We start from the raw sequence: 14,950 nt of genomic DNA, 5'->3' as shown, positions 1-14,950 counted from the left end.
AAGTGGAGCTTGAGATAATCATTTATACAATGACCAACAAAAATTCTCAATCTCCTAGTCACATTCATTTTTCCCTTGATCCCAGCTGTTAAAATGCACCAGGGAAGCAACTGACATTCATTAATGCTTTCCTATTACCTTCCCATTTAAGCAGTAGCTGACACTAACACCCAAGTGCTGTACACTCAGAGCAAAACTCTGTTGATCGGGTAAAAAGTCCACTATGGAAAGCTTCAAGAGAGACTGTTCCAGGTTCTCCATAACCTTCACCAACATTCAGATGGAGCCTAAGAAACGAGGTGCTTAAAGAACAGAATATTTTTGGAACACTCTTAGGGTTGCAGATAGGATGTGGAACCCTTTTTTAAAAAAGTTATTTGTGACAAGAGTTTGCTTTACATTCTGTCTACTGTTTTACGCATCACTACTGTAGCAATGCAGAAGTTACTTGGAATTCAGATTTCATTGACTCTGGTTTAACAACCTAATCTAAAAATGGTAAGCAGAGAGATCTCAAAAATGAGACACGATGTATTGAATAGCTCATGGGGCAATTAAGGACTTAATTTTATCTCTTTTATTCCACAGAGTAATTACAACTATTCCCCTGAAGTCACAATGACATAAAATCAAGGGAAGTCAAATTAATTAAGATCATCATAACTACATGGATTACTAGATAAACAGTTGCATTAGGAATGGCTACTTTTGATGCCTTTATGCATGCATATGCTTGAAAACCAGCCTGAACTCTCCACCCATTTGCTACTCAATGCTCTTTGACAACTTAAGACCCCATTCCATCACTAACAAGCACAAGGTCTTGGACACCAGACTACTCGCAATCAGAAGACACTCACCTGTGACTCCTGCTTCCTACTCGTGTATTTATGGGTCGTTCCAACTCAGAATCATTGTCATTCTCATCTGCTTCATCAGATTCATCTTCATTATCGTCTGAACGCAGATCTTTCATTATAGACCTCAATGGACCTGAAGCAACACAGACAATAAAATCATAGAATGGTTTGGGTTGGTAGGCATCTAGTTCTAACCCCTCTGCTGTGGGCAGGGATACCTCCCACTAGACCAGGATGCCCAAGGCCCCATCCAACCTGGCCTTGAATACTTCGAGGAACAGGGCATCCACAACTTCCCTGGGCAACTTGTGCCAGTGTCTCACCACCCTCATTGTAAAGAATTTCCTCCTTATGTCTAGTTTAAAACTGCCCCTCTCCAGTCTACCCCCATTGCCCCTAGTCCTATCGCTAAAAGCCTTGGTAAAACGTCCCTCCCCAACTTTCTTGTAGCCCCCTTCAGGTACTGGAAGGTCGCTGTAAGATCTTCTTCGAGCCTTCTCTTCTCCAGGTTGAACAACCCAAACTCTCTCAGCCTGTCCTCATAGCAGAGGGGCTCCAGCCCTCTGATCATCTTTGCAGCCCTCCTCTGGACCAGTTCCAACAGTCCCATATCCTTCTTCCATTGAGGATGCCAGAACTGGACACAACACTCCATGTGGGCTCTCACAAGAAAGGAATAAAGGGGGAGAATCACTTCCCTCGACCTGCTGGCCACATGCTTCTTCTGATGCGGCTCAGGATACAGTTGGCCTTCTGGCCTGCAAGCACACATTGACAGCTCATGTCAAGCTTTTCGTCAATCAACACCTCAAAGTCCTTCTATGCAGGGTTGTTCTCAATCTCAACACCCCCTATCCTGTGTAAGAATGACAGATTGTCCTGACCAAGGTGTAAGACCTTATACTTGGCCTCACTGAACCTCATGAGATTCACACAGGCCCAATTCTCCAGCTTGTCCCGGTCTATCTAGATGACATACCGTCCTTCCAGTGAGGCAACTCAGCTTGCTGTCATCTGCAAACTTGCTGAGGGTGCACTCAGCCTCACTGTCTATATCACTGATGAAGATATTAAACAGCACCCGTCCCGGTACCAACCCCCGAGGGGCACCACTTGTCACGGATCTCCATCTGGACACTGAGCCATTGACCACTACTCTCTGAATAAAAACATCCAATCAATTCCTTATCCACTGAACAGTCCACCTATCAAATCCATATCTTCCCAATTTAGAGAGAAGGATGTTGTCGGGGCCTATGTCAATGGCTTTACAGAAGTCCAGACAGACTGCACCCTCAGGCAGGGATGTCTGTTGGCTGAGTTAAGAAATTACCTTCAATGCACTCCAGAAGTCTCCTGGATTACCTACAGCTTGCTGTGCTATTTTTAAAAATTCACAAATGAAATTCATTTCACAGTGTTCCAGGCAATGCACCCAGACTTGCAGATGACAGAAAAGTACCTTCCCCACACATTGTTGGAAGGGGAGAGTCTCAAACACTAAACAAATAAAGTAAGGCAGCAGGAGCTAATGCTGCAGAGACTTAACCATGAATCATTTATTCACATGAGCAACTAAGTTGCAATAGATTTACTCATGGCAGTGAAGTGACTCATATGTTCAAGTGTTTGCATGACTGTCCCCCTGGACCACAGCTGAAGTAAGTAAAATGTGTTGTTATTATTAGAAGCAAGATTCTTTTGCATTGCTGAGTTCTAATACTTTTTTTTCTTTCTCAAAGGATATTATATGCAAGTAAAGATCTACAAGGATGTACTGATCAGCAATAGCACATTTATTTGGCTAATCCATGTATTGAGAAGTAAGGTCTAACAATCATTCTGACTAAGTTCTACTGGATAAGGCAGCCTTTGTCTTCTTGTCTCTCTCTCTACATATACATCTAAATATATATATATATATTAGATTAAGCTGCTCCCTTTATTTCAGGATCGATTTTGGGTCAAATAAGCACATTGCCAAAGCTCACACATAAATAGTGCATCATCCCCATGCAACACCATGCTATCACTTTTCCTGAGTTAACAGAATGTACTTGCTCACAAAACTGCATTAAGTTTGGGGTTTGGGTTTGATTTCACTCAATTTATTTTGCTGTAAAACACAGTACCAAAAAGAGGTATGTGTTTATCATACCTCAGAAATGTTCAACTACAGCTGCTTGAAACAAGAATCAGCAGAAGCAGATTAGAAGAGGGAACTAAGCAAGACTGATGTCACAGGGCACTTAACTGAAGTACAGCCCAGATAAGAGACAAAGAATCATAGAATCACCAGGTTGGAAAAGACCAATCGGATCATTGAGTCAAGGAGGAAGTAAAAGCAATAGTAATCATTGCAGGGACAGTTATAACTATAGGGTTATGTAATTCCTTCAGCATAGGAAACACGAAGCACTAAGTTGAATGCAGCAAGCTTCAGAGTGTTTTTCAAAGGGAGACAAAGCTAAAGTTTGCTAATGGGGAAACAGAGTCAAGAACTGATGCTCCTGGTCACTGCTAAAAGAGAAGATACACATTCCTTTCATGGGAGGAATGCTTTTATGGCTTATTCCAGACCTAGCAAAAGGCTCAGGTCACAGGCATTTTGACTCATTTTGCATGCATGACCTCAACACTGATGCTGAGAATTATTTACCACTAAGGCTGCTTTAGAGCTTCTGCAAATTGGTGCAGTTTGGGTAAGTTGAGATCAATGGTTTCCCTCCTCTGTTTTTACACTTCAAGGCTGGCTGGGAAGAAGCCTAGATGGTACTGATGGGCAAATTCCTCGTGGATCAGACACTTGTACAGGCAACAATGATAGCGGAAGAATTTGGCCATTTTGATATTTTAGAAAATATTCTTAATGGCCCTTGACTGTTGAGGTAAGTGAATAAGAGATGTGGCATAGGCAGCTAAATGAATTGAGGTAAAGGATTTGAAAAAAAGAAATTATATATACACAAAGGAGGATTCCATGTTTCACAACAGATAAAAGGGTAGAACACAAGTATTTCCTCAGTCTAGGCTCAGCCTACAAAGGCTAGTTTCCTTACACCTTACTGGGCAAAGACACTAAGAACCACCATCAAAGTCTTAACAAAGATGGTCTTTGTCTGCATTGAACACAAATGAGTCCCGCTCCACTCCATAAGCCAAAGTCAGCTTCTGAGAACACATTCATCTCATCACTACAACGTACAAGAGAAAGAATATGATAGAAAATGAAGTATGATGAAGTAAAATAATCAACTAAAACCTAATTTTGCAATGAAATTTAGTATGACATATGAACAGCTAATCTTACATAAAACAGCAGCACGGACCTCCACAACATGCAAACTGTTAGCTATGCCTGCAAGCCACCCAAAAGTCAATCCTTGATTTTATTTTTAAATGGAAGCAGAAAGAAAACCAGCACACATTCCTCATGATCCCTACAAAGCCTGGTCTCCCAAGCTTAAGCTAACTCATTTTTCTTGCCTACATCCTTTTTTTTCAAGTATAGCAGAGGGTCGTTTTATCCCCTGATACTCCTTGCTGTGTTCTGGACCAATTAGACAGTCCTGCCTCAAGGTGCCAGCAGGCTTGTTGCTCGTTCTTGGAGAAAAAGGGACTTGGACTCCTGAGATATCCATCACTGACAGCCGCTTAGGCATTAAACAACCTGTCATTCAGACAAGTTTTCACTTAACTCAGGACTGTGTCCAAGACTCTGAACAGGCATTTTGTACTCAGAAAGATAACTTTTTCAATAGACTTTCTTAATTATCAGCAAAGCATTAATTTTCAAGTCATTTGTTTCAAGCACTGATAGCGATGTCACTGATGATCTTCTGCTCCTTGCTAACACTTAATTTAAAATTCCATGACAATCTTTTTAAGGGTTTGAGAAGCTGTTATCTCCTGAACGGTTAGAATAGTTAAGGTGAAACTGAAAACTAGGAGCTGCCCAAGAGCAAGTGTTCTTGGTAAAGAAACGCAAATATCAGCATAATGCCCAAGGGCAGGAGAACTTGAAGAACCTTAACCTGTCCCACTGCTTAAGCAAAAAGAGGTGAAAAAAGTTCGTACTGTGCTTTCCCTGACACTTGATGAGCACTGGACTTCTAACACAACAGAAAAAGAGCGAAGGCCCTGGCAGGTAACTTATAGTTAGCAAAAAAACCCATGGGTTCTGAGCAGAGCACAACATACAGTGTGAACATGCCACAGTACATCTGGTGCTTCATCCCACCGATATACAAACGCACAGCCTGGGCAATGAATGCATCTAATTGACTAGAAATCCCTGAAAGAAGCTGCAATCGCTATTTACTGCAGCAAAAAAAGAAGAGATGTATATGTCACTTGCACTTCAGTGCTCTCCACGTCATGGGAAAAAAAATCTACCACCTGTTCCTGAGAAGGCACAAAACCCTGAAGGACAGTCTGTGATACGACCTATATATGACCAAGTAGAGATGGATGGATTCAGGCTGCTAAGAAGAAAATGATACATCAACATTATCCCCAACATAAGATAATAGAATCACTTGGTTAGAAAAGACCTTTGAGATCATTGAATCCAACTATATCTGTCCACTACTAAACCATACCCCTGAGCACTTCATTTACCCATCTTCTGAATGGTGACCCAATCACCTCCCTGGGCAGCCAGTTCCAATGCACGATAAGACTTTCAGAGAGAAACTTTTCCTGATATCTCATCTGAACCTCCCCTAGTGCATTCTGAAGCCATTTCCTCTTGCCCTATCACCTATAAATCTTGTGAGAACAGACCAACACCGACCTTGCTATGACCTCCTTTCAGGCAGCTATAGACAGTGATAAGGTCTCCCCTCAGCCTCCTTTTCTGCAGGCTAAACAACCCCAGTTCCTTCAGCCACCCTCATAAGACTTGTTCTCCAGCCCCTTCACTAGCTTCATTGCTCTTCTCTGGACATGCTCCAGGACCTCAATGTCTTTCTTGTAGTGAGAGGCCCAAAATTGAACACAGCATTCAAGGTACGGTCTCACCAGTGCCAAGTACAGGGGCAGAATCACCTCCCTGGTCCTGCTGGTCACACCATTTCTGATACAAGCCAAGATGCTATTGGCCTTCTTGGCAACCTGGACACACTGTTGGCTCATACCCAGCTGTTAACCAACAGCCCCCCAGGCCCCTCTCTGCCAGGCAGCTTTCCAGCCACTCTTCCCAAGGCCAGTAGTGCTGCATGGGGTTGTGTCCCAAGGGCAGGACTCTGCACTTGGCCTTGTTAAACCTCATCCTGTTGGCTTCAACCCATTGATCCAGCCTGTTCAGATCCTTTTGTAGAGTCTTCCTGCCATCAAGCAAGATAACAGATGCAGGGATTAGTATCCAAATCTTTTACCTTGTAATGGACAGTTGATACCATTAATGAGGCTTTCATGAGAGCAAAAATGGGGTTTCAGCAAAAAGAGGTTCTCTGTTTAGTCTCAGGTAAAAATTAAATGCCTGAAGCCAGTAATGATCTACAGGTCACTTCAGCTCTTGCTTTCTTTCACCTGGAATAGTGCTGCCAGAACACATTAGAAAATCAGTACTAGTCACCTACAGAAAAGCAGTAGGATAGATATGCATCATGTGCAGTTCTGTTTAAAAGAAAACTGTCTGCCAGAGGCACTAATGTATTTTCATAACCTTAAATCAAGTCTACCATTGAGTAATATAAAGGAATACTACAAATAGAACTGTAATTAGTCAAAAGCTGCTTTTTTAAAGATCCTCATCCAAAGAACAAAACAAAAGCTGACTTGAAATGCATGAGTTGTACAATCTTATAAACCCAAGGAAAAAGTCCAAGAAGGAACTAAGTAGTTTAATAGGTCATGTAGAATGAATCTCCTTATTTACAGAAAACCTGCCTTGGCAAGTTCACTGGGAAGAAAAACACATTCCTTCACTTAGTTTCACGTAAACCGTAATTACTATCCAGAAAACCAAAATGCAAACTTAAAGTCAACTTCAAATCTAACCATCAACTTCCCCTAACATGTACCTGAAGTAAATACTGTATGCTTTTAAAACTTCCCAATAGTAGATCACAGTCCAATGAAGGGGTCCATACACATGGATCTTGGGCTTCCATTTGGAAGCCACACCTTTCTGAGCAAGGCTTCAGATGGAGTCAGGTGCCATGTGACATAAGGGTGCAAAAGGACAATCTGAGAAACAGTAGCTCTTTCAAGTTTGCCATCTGTTAAATGACTGGCATGTATTTAGTGCTTTAAAACGCATACCCTTCCCACCCCTTTCTTGGATACACTTTTTCTCCCCTTTCATTTTGCCCTTACGGGCATATCTGAAAACAACCAGAGAAAAAGACTCTAAAGAAAAACCGTGCCAGTTCCGGATGTGAAAGACAGCAGGAAAGTGGTAGTGAGATGCCACCAATGCTGTTTTTATTAGCCGCTTCATTTCACACATTCCTTTTTTTTTTTTTTTTTTTCCTTTGTTGGTACCTTGTTGTCTGCTGTTTTGAGATGGTGTAAAACTGGAACTGGAACTGGAGCTGGAACTGGCAGGACTGGGCTGTTCAGACTTAAAGAAAAAAAAAAGAAAATAAATAACATTGTAAGAAACATTTTTGCCTAAAACTCTTACTCATACCTAAGGTACGCTGTCAAGAAAAAAAGAACTATGGAGCAGAATAATACTCTAAAAACTTAATTTTAGGTGCCAGTGTGGCAAACACAGAAACTGCTACACACACAACATACGTACATACTACTACATCATGTCTAGTTCTTTATGAAAGCAAATATCCTAACAAGAAGTTATAAACACTTTGTTTGAAGTCTATTAAACATGAGAGCCTAAATGAGTTTATAATAAGCCTAAAGCTCCTGTGCCCTTTTCATAATGTAGTTGAAACATTTTCCAAAATAGTAATGATATAGTAGAATCAAAAAACAGATGAACAAAAGCAGATCACACTAACTGCCAGAAAACAGATAGTTTTCTTTCCTCTTCCTTTGAAAACAAGTCTTAAGATGAGGATTCAAAATAATCTTTTCTGTTGTTATTGGACTTCTCTTCATCTCAACACCTCCCATATGTATTAAGACCCTACAGATCCTGATAGTCATTGAACCAGAAAGATCGCCTTGTTACACAGGGAAATTATCTGGCACCTACGTATCACAGAAGATAACTAGATTTTTAAAACAGAGTTATTAAAAACAGTTCACATTGTTTAACAAACAGTTTGATATATTGTTTCTCACTGTTGTTTAAAATGTATACATTTCTCTCTAAAATTCTACAAAATTACTGAGAAAGGCCTATTCGTTAATCCAAAAATTCTTTATGTTTTTATCTCATAGTGGTTATGGCTTATGAGGGTTGTACTGATAAGTCTTGCTTAGTGCTGCCATGTTGCATGTCTCCATGTACTTTTGCTGTTTCTTAGGTTCAGCGGCTTGAATTGTGTGGGTGCCAGTACGTACTTGTACATTCATCTGTTTACATAAAACAAAGAACAAATCTGGTACGTGGACCCAGGGGATGCTAATAGGGCACATAAAACAAGAAAGAAGCATCCATACCAAAGGAATGGTGAAAATCAGGTTAGGAAACAATGATCTGAAAGAAAACCCTACTATTGAAAAGAAAACCTGCTTACACTTTAAATTTTATACAACTATTATTGGGACATGTTATCAAGGCTAACAAAAGTTTTCTGACTTTCCTTGCCTCCACAATATCCCTTCCGATTAAGTTAGAACTAAATTGTTCTCAAAAATAAAGGCAGCAATATCCGGTCACTGTAAAACTCAGGCTACCTAATAGTAGCAGTTGTTGTTTCCCCCCCCCATAAATCAATCTATTGATGGCTTTTATAACAAGCAGGCAGATTTACAGCCTTTCATCGCCTCTCTCACAATAAGAAATGCCTATTTGGGCAACAGAATGCTCAAGAAAAACATCATTAGCATCTGGTCTCCTCAAATCAACACCACCTCCAGTTCTCTGACACACAGACAAAACACAAACTCTGGACCTGATTGTTGTGCACAAAAAAACCCAACCCAACCAACAGCAAAACCCATTTCAAAGCAGCAAGAGAGATTCTTACGTGGTCCCCTGCATCCGAGCTTTCTGGAGAACACTGCAGCATCACTTAATACTGTTCCAAAAATCAACTAATTTTGAAAAAAAACTTTCTTTAACTGCCTGAACATCTGCAAAACATTACAAGATTTCTAGCTGTAAAATAATTATGATAACATGAAACAGACTGCACTAATGAACAATAAGAGCGAATGCCATCTTTAAAGACATCACCATTCTGGAAACTAATTTCAGTCTTCTAGCTTCAAGTTACTCTTAAACATCTGGTTTACCTCCCACTTTCTGCTTTTTACAGCAAAATTACAAGCTGGTTTCTGCATTAAGTGTATTTTTCCGTTATTCATTTCAAGATGAAGTTTAACTCATGTGAAACTTGCTTTGAAAAAGCAAGAGACACTAAAAGACTATCATATTCAGTTCAAAATAGGAAATGCTAAAACTGTAGGAAAAAACATCACACAGGTACAGAGATGTGTCATTATTAAAACTTCACTACTTCCTTTTTAAAACAGTTTGCTAGAAATGAAAAAAAGGGAAAAGGCAAGATGTAGTTTGCATTATAACACATGCAAAGACAGGTGAAATTCCTCCATGTCAACATTTTCTCTCACATTAATGAATTGAGATGGGATTAAAAGAAGGAACGAATATGGCTACATATGAAACTGTTGTAATATCCTCCTGGTAAAATTTTGCTCTGCTTTAGCAAAATCACTTGGAGAAGCCCAGCCATAGAATGTCCCAGTGAAACACAAATGATCACCCATGCTCTTTTTAAAAAGGCTCTTAGTGCCTCTTGAAATCATTTACATTATTTCTTTAAATGGCCCTGTCTGAAAATTCATTCCAAGAAATACAGATTAGCATAAATATTAGAATTGTCAAGTAAAGGAAATCACAAACCTAGCTATTTCAACTTTGAGAAGTCTGGGCTGAGAGCACACCCAGAGGAAACAGCTGCTTTTAACATAATGAACGTTATTAACAGAAAATACTTTCCTCTTCAGAGGGAACTAAAAATATGCCTTTCATATATGAATATGGATTAGTGCCGACAACACTGATGCTTGTGGTTACCAGAGGCTATCTTTTGTCACTTAAGTGTTTTTGACAGTTTAACAGGCTGTTATCCCAAGGACCTAGGTATTTATGGATTTACTCACTGGGGCTTTCTGCTCTTATCACTGTTTACTAATCACCAAATATTATTTTTTTAATGGGTCTGAAATTAGTTAATAAGCATCTCCTTCAGCAGTAAAAGCTTAAGACAGTATCAGCAAAGAGCTTCTCTTTAATGTCCTTTTCCTGTTCCACTAGTTTTCTCTTCCTGCAGACAAACTAATGAGACTTTGGGCCCAAACTGTTCATTAGTGCAATGACCTGATATGATTTTTTGCATTCTTAGGCACAGTTTCATTTTAATGATGCACAGGAGGCACTGGCTTCTTTATTAGGCCTGTTTGAGGGATTCTGTGCTTTGAAACTGTTCAGCCAGAAAAAGAAACTTTTCTTTGGCTCAGGTTTTCCTTTTCCTTTTTCTAAATCACTTGGCTTCTGTCATTTCCAAACTCTTGTCTCTTTTTATAAGTAGAACAACAACTTTTGAGCTGCAAACAATTTTCAGGCAAACTCACCTGTTTATGACACAGGATATAACATAGTTGTTTCTGTAGTATTTCATGGCTATATTCATAAAACTTCTTCCAAAAATAAACCCACGTGATTTTATGCTCCTTATTTATATTAAAAAATGGAAAGCATCTGTATGTGGGTGACAATGGCCTTTCTTGCCTTCTCCTGAACTGTTTTTAAAGAAAGCCGCCTTAAATTTCCTGAAATAAAGCTTAAGTGGTGTGGTAATATCCGATTTCATATCAGCCAGTCTGCAAATTTCCTACATTTATGCACAATAGTCTAGAGATTTATGTTTCTCTGTGCCATACATACTGAAAAGTGTACCCACTGAAAACTGCTTATAGTTGAGTTTTACTTCCACTTTGCCTGAAGTTAGCTTTCTTGGGGAGGAGGAACATGCTCAACCGGGACAAGCCACCTTCTCTAACAAGATCCACATCCACCAAGTGCCCACATCTGCCACCACCAAGAGGAAACACCATGCAGGTGCTGATGATACCATAAGCCTGAACTGAGCTCCCTGCACCCTGCCCAAACTCTGTATCAACACATCTCCTACCAAGCTGCTACATGAGCCCCTAATCTCCAAGGCAGGGTACAGCCATTCCTTTTTAACCATTCACACAAGTTAACTTGCAGATTACAAGTTCACAGAGAAGATGGAAGAACAGGGGTATGGAGTGGGAAGTGGGATTAATTATTTTCCTAGAGAAATGGAAATATTTATTAATACAAGTAATTTAAAATTAAGACTATAAGAATTTAAACAGAATTTTTGATTTTTGAGAGGAAGCAGAGAATGGGACCTATTGATAGAATTTGCTGAATTAATTATTTATAGTATATTCAAACAAAAATTCCATAACACTGATAGAGATGAGGTTACTTGTTATTTAAGTTATCTCTGTACCTGCTGCCTATGCAAGTCCATGTACCCTGATGGGATGCACCCATGAGTGGTGAGGGAGCTGGGAGAGGTCATTGCAAGCCCATCCACTCTTGATAATCTTTGATTGATCAAGGTGACTGGGAGAAGAGCCCAAATACTGGAGGAAAGCAAACATCACTGCTGTCTCCACGAAGGGCAAGGAGGAGGACCTGGAATACTACAGGCTGGTCAGCCTCACCTTAGTGCCTAGGAAGGTAATGGAGCAGCTAGTCTTGGAACGCTATTCCAGGCACTTAAAGATGAGAATTCATCAGGAACAGTCAGTATGGCTTCACTAAGAGGAAGTCATGGTTGATCAACCTAATAACTTCTGTGACTAAATGACAGACCTGCTAGATGGGGTGGATGATGAGCACTGGATATTGTCTACCTGGACTTTGTTAAAGTCTTTGACACTGTCTTCTCCAAGATTGTCACAGAACAGCTGTTGGAAGTGTGGGCTACATAAGCAGACAGCAATGTGGATTGAAAACTGGCTGAATGGCTGGGCCCAGAGCGGGTGATCAGTGATGCAAAGTCTACTTGGACGTCAGTAGCCAGCAGTGTACCCCAGGGGTCAATACTGAATCCAGTCCCGTTTAACATCTTCATGAATTATCTGGATGATGGGATAGAGTGTACCCTCAGCAAGTTTGCTGACTGCACAGAACTAGAGGAGTGGTATGCCAGAGAGTCATTCTGCCACGCAGAAAGACCTTGAAAGGCAGGCAAAATAGGCCAATGAAAACTTCAGGAAGTTCAACAAGGAGAAACATGAAGTCCGGCTGAAGTACAGCCCCATGCACCAATATATCCTGGAAGTCACCCAGCTGGAAAGCAGCTTGGCAGAAAAGGACCTGGGGGTCCTTGGGGATCTTATTAATGTATATAAATACTTGATAGGAGGGAGCAAAGAGGACTGAGACAGGCTCTTTTCAGTAATACCCAGTGACGGAACAAGCATCAATGTGCACAAATGGAAACACAGGAGGTTCCCTCTGAACATCAGGAGATATTTTTGTACTGTGAGGGTGATCAAACATGGGCACAAGTTGCCCAGGGAGGTTGTAGCATCTCCTTCCTTAGAGATATTAAAAAAAAATGTTTAGGCATGGTCCTATGCAACCAGATGTAAGTGGCCAAAGAGTTAGACCAGACGATCATCAGAGACTACTCCCAACCACAAACAGTCTGTGATTCTGTGAATCTGCAATGCATCTTTCATTTAAAAATCCAGAAAAGGCAGCAAGACAAACATTGCAACTGTTTCACCTGAACAAAAGAAACTTTAGACACTATCCTACTGAAACATGTATCTACTTTTGAAGAAAAATCCTTCTCCTTCTATATTTATGTACATATTTTGTCTCAGCTTTATAAATAAAAAATAAATTTGAGACACTACTAACAAAAGCTCTGAAACAGTTAAGCTAGTGTAAGACTTAGAGAAGACTCATGCACAGGAGACTGAGCTAAAAAAACATGGATAAAAAGTTCTTTTGCAGTACACCACACAACACAGTTGAAAGACAAAGAACTAGTGAAGGCCATTGCCTGTAGGAATATTTTTGCTGAAGAAATCTTACTGGTGACACAGGGTAAAGCAGGCAAAGAAATACAGGAGAGAAGATTATGGTTTTTCACATAGAGCAGAGGAATCCTACAATTCCTGTGGATTTCATGCCTACAAGAAAATGAGTAAACTGAAGTTAAAATAAATTTTAAAAGTATATGGTCAAGTGAGTATGAACATGGTCCCTAACAAACAGAAAGAGGCACAGTGCAGATAGGACTAAAAGCAGTGGCAGAAGATGGGTAGTGGCTTTTCTGGCCAGCCCTGACAGCTGCTGTATCAGAAGACAACCCTTCCCAACTCTCTTCTGTTGCCCTGTTTTTTCTCCTGAGGTCTACTTTGCATATCAGCACAGAGAAGGGCAGATGTTGATGCAGCCTCAGCTTGCTGTTTGGGAAACTGGACAGAAAAGAAAAAAAAACCAAAACCCAACTCAAAAATAAACAAACATCTGAAATTCATGCACTTGTATTAACAAAGAAGCAGCTGGAGAATGATCTAACTACGTGTAAAACTTCTATGGATGTTATTCTGCACTATGATACATTTCCACACCATTAGAGATCTAGTTTTCCCAGCAGGTATTCACAGACTTTGTAAATCCACCGTAGTTACTCTCTCTTCTTATGTGGCTCAATTGCTTAGAGTGCTCCCAGCACGACCCTACCCTAAAACTTTACAGAAATATTCTCAAGGTCCCACACATGAAGTTATTGTAGAGCTAACTACATCAAAAAGTTCCTCTGAAGTGCTGCTGCACAATCCCTATGCACTGTCTTTGCTATTGCAGATAGCTGGCTGCTGAACCCATATCCCAGAAAACACAAAAATTTTAACAAAAATTTCACTATAGGCTATGGTGCAGCTCTTTCATGCCATGTTTGTTGGCACTGCCAGTTTTACAGCAAGCCTCATTATATTTACTTTTTTCTAAAACTTAACTCCTGGGATTTAATAGTGAAAAGCTGTACAGAGAAAAATATAAAAAGCTATGTTATACCCTAAAAAAAAAAATCTCAGGTCCCTAAAACAAAACAAAGCCCCACAAACTCCAAAGTTTCATAATTTTTAGCTGATCTTATAATACTATAGACAGAAAAAATGATTTTTAGATGTGATGGTTGGCAACAATATGCTCTGTACATGTTCTTCCCTACAGATATTTCTGAGCCATCTGTTGTTGTGGTTCCTATGCACTTGCTCTATGCTATTATTATCAAGGATCTGCCTAGTAGTTTTCACAAAAGACCATGCTTGTTATATACATGCAGAACTATACAACGTTGATTCTCAGAAAAAAGAACAGATAAGAGATTGCTGTTGTCCTACTAATATATCACCATTTAGAGCCAACACATCTGTGTGCTGCAAATTTACCTACACATACTTTTACTGATTAATACAAAAAAAAACCAAAAAACCCAAAGCTACATATTCAAAGCTCCTTGTCCTTGATTTAGAGACTTGAACTAGGTTTTTGATAGTTTGGCCTCGGCTTTATACTAGTAGAAAGAGTTTTGCAACTGGTTCACAAGATGTAATAAGTTACTAACACATGATAAAGACAAAGAAAATCTCTTAAAAACCCCAAACATCTAACACTTGTTTATATTTCAACTACAGTTCACTCATACCATTATAATGTAGTATATATTTGTAATGTAATTGACACAGGTAACTGAAGATATTTAAGATATCTGCTTAATATTATTATTTCAAATATTGGTTAAATTAAGATCTTGTGTAGTGTAACCTTGATCAGTCTTGAGTTTTACAGTGTTCAAAGGATCAAAAAGGCTGCATATGGCACAAATAAATCAAGTTGAACCATCACATCTACAAACGGTTCTCTT

General features: G+C 39.8%; 1 protein-coding gene across 1 annotated transcript in view; it reads right to left on the bottom strand.

Moving 5' to 3' along the window:
- The window catches only part of MLLT3 (MLLT3 super elongation complex subunit), a 111,016-nt gene that overhangs the window by 8,778 nt on the left and 87,288 nt on the right, over positions 1-14,950 (bottom strand). Inside the window, exons 7-8 of the mRNA XM_069881203.1 lie at positions 7,350-7,428; positions 861-993 (exon numbers count right to left, since the gene is read on the bottom strand). Of these exons, the coding sequence (XP_069737304.1) occupies positions 861-993; positions 7,350-7,428 (212 nt within the window). The remainder of the gene's footprint in view (positions 1-860; positions 994-7,349; positions 7,429-14,950) is intronic.

This window comes from Phaenicophaeus curvirostris, chromosome Z, assembly GCF_032191515.1.
Source record: "Phaenicophaeus curvirostris isolate KB17595 chromosome Z, BPBGC_Pcur_1.0, whole genome shotgun sequence".
Lineage (NCBI taxonomy): Eukaryota > Metazoa > Chordata > Aves > Cuculiformes > Cuculidae > Phaenicophaeus > Phaenicophaeus curvirostris.
The sequence above is the reverse complement of the archived record's forward strand: the minus strand, read 5'-3'. Positions and strand labels throughout refer to the sequence as shown.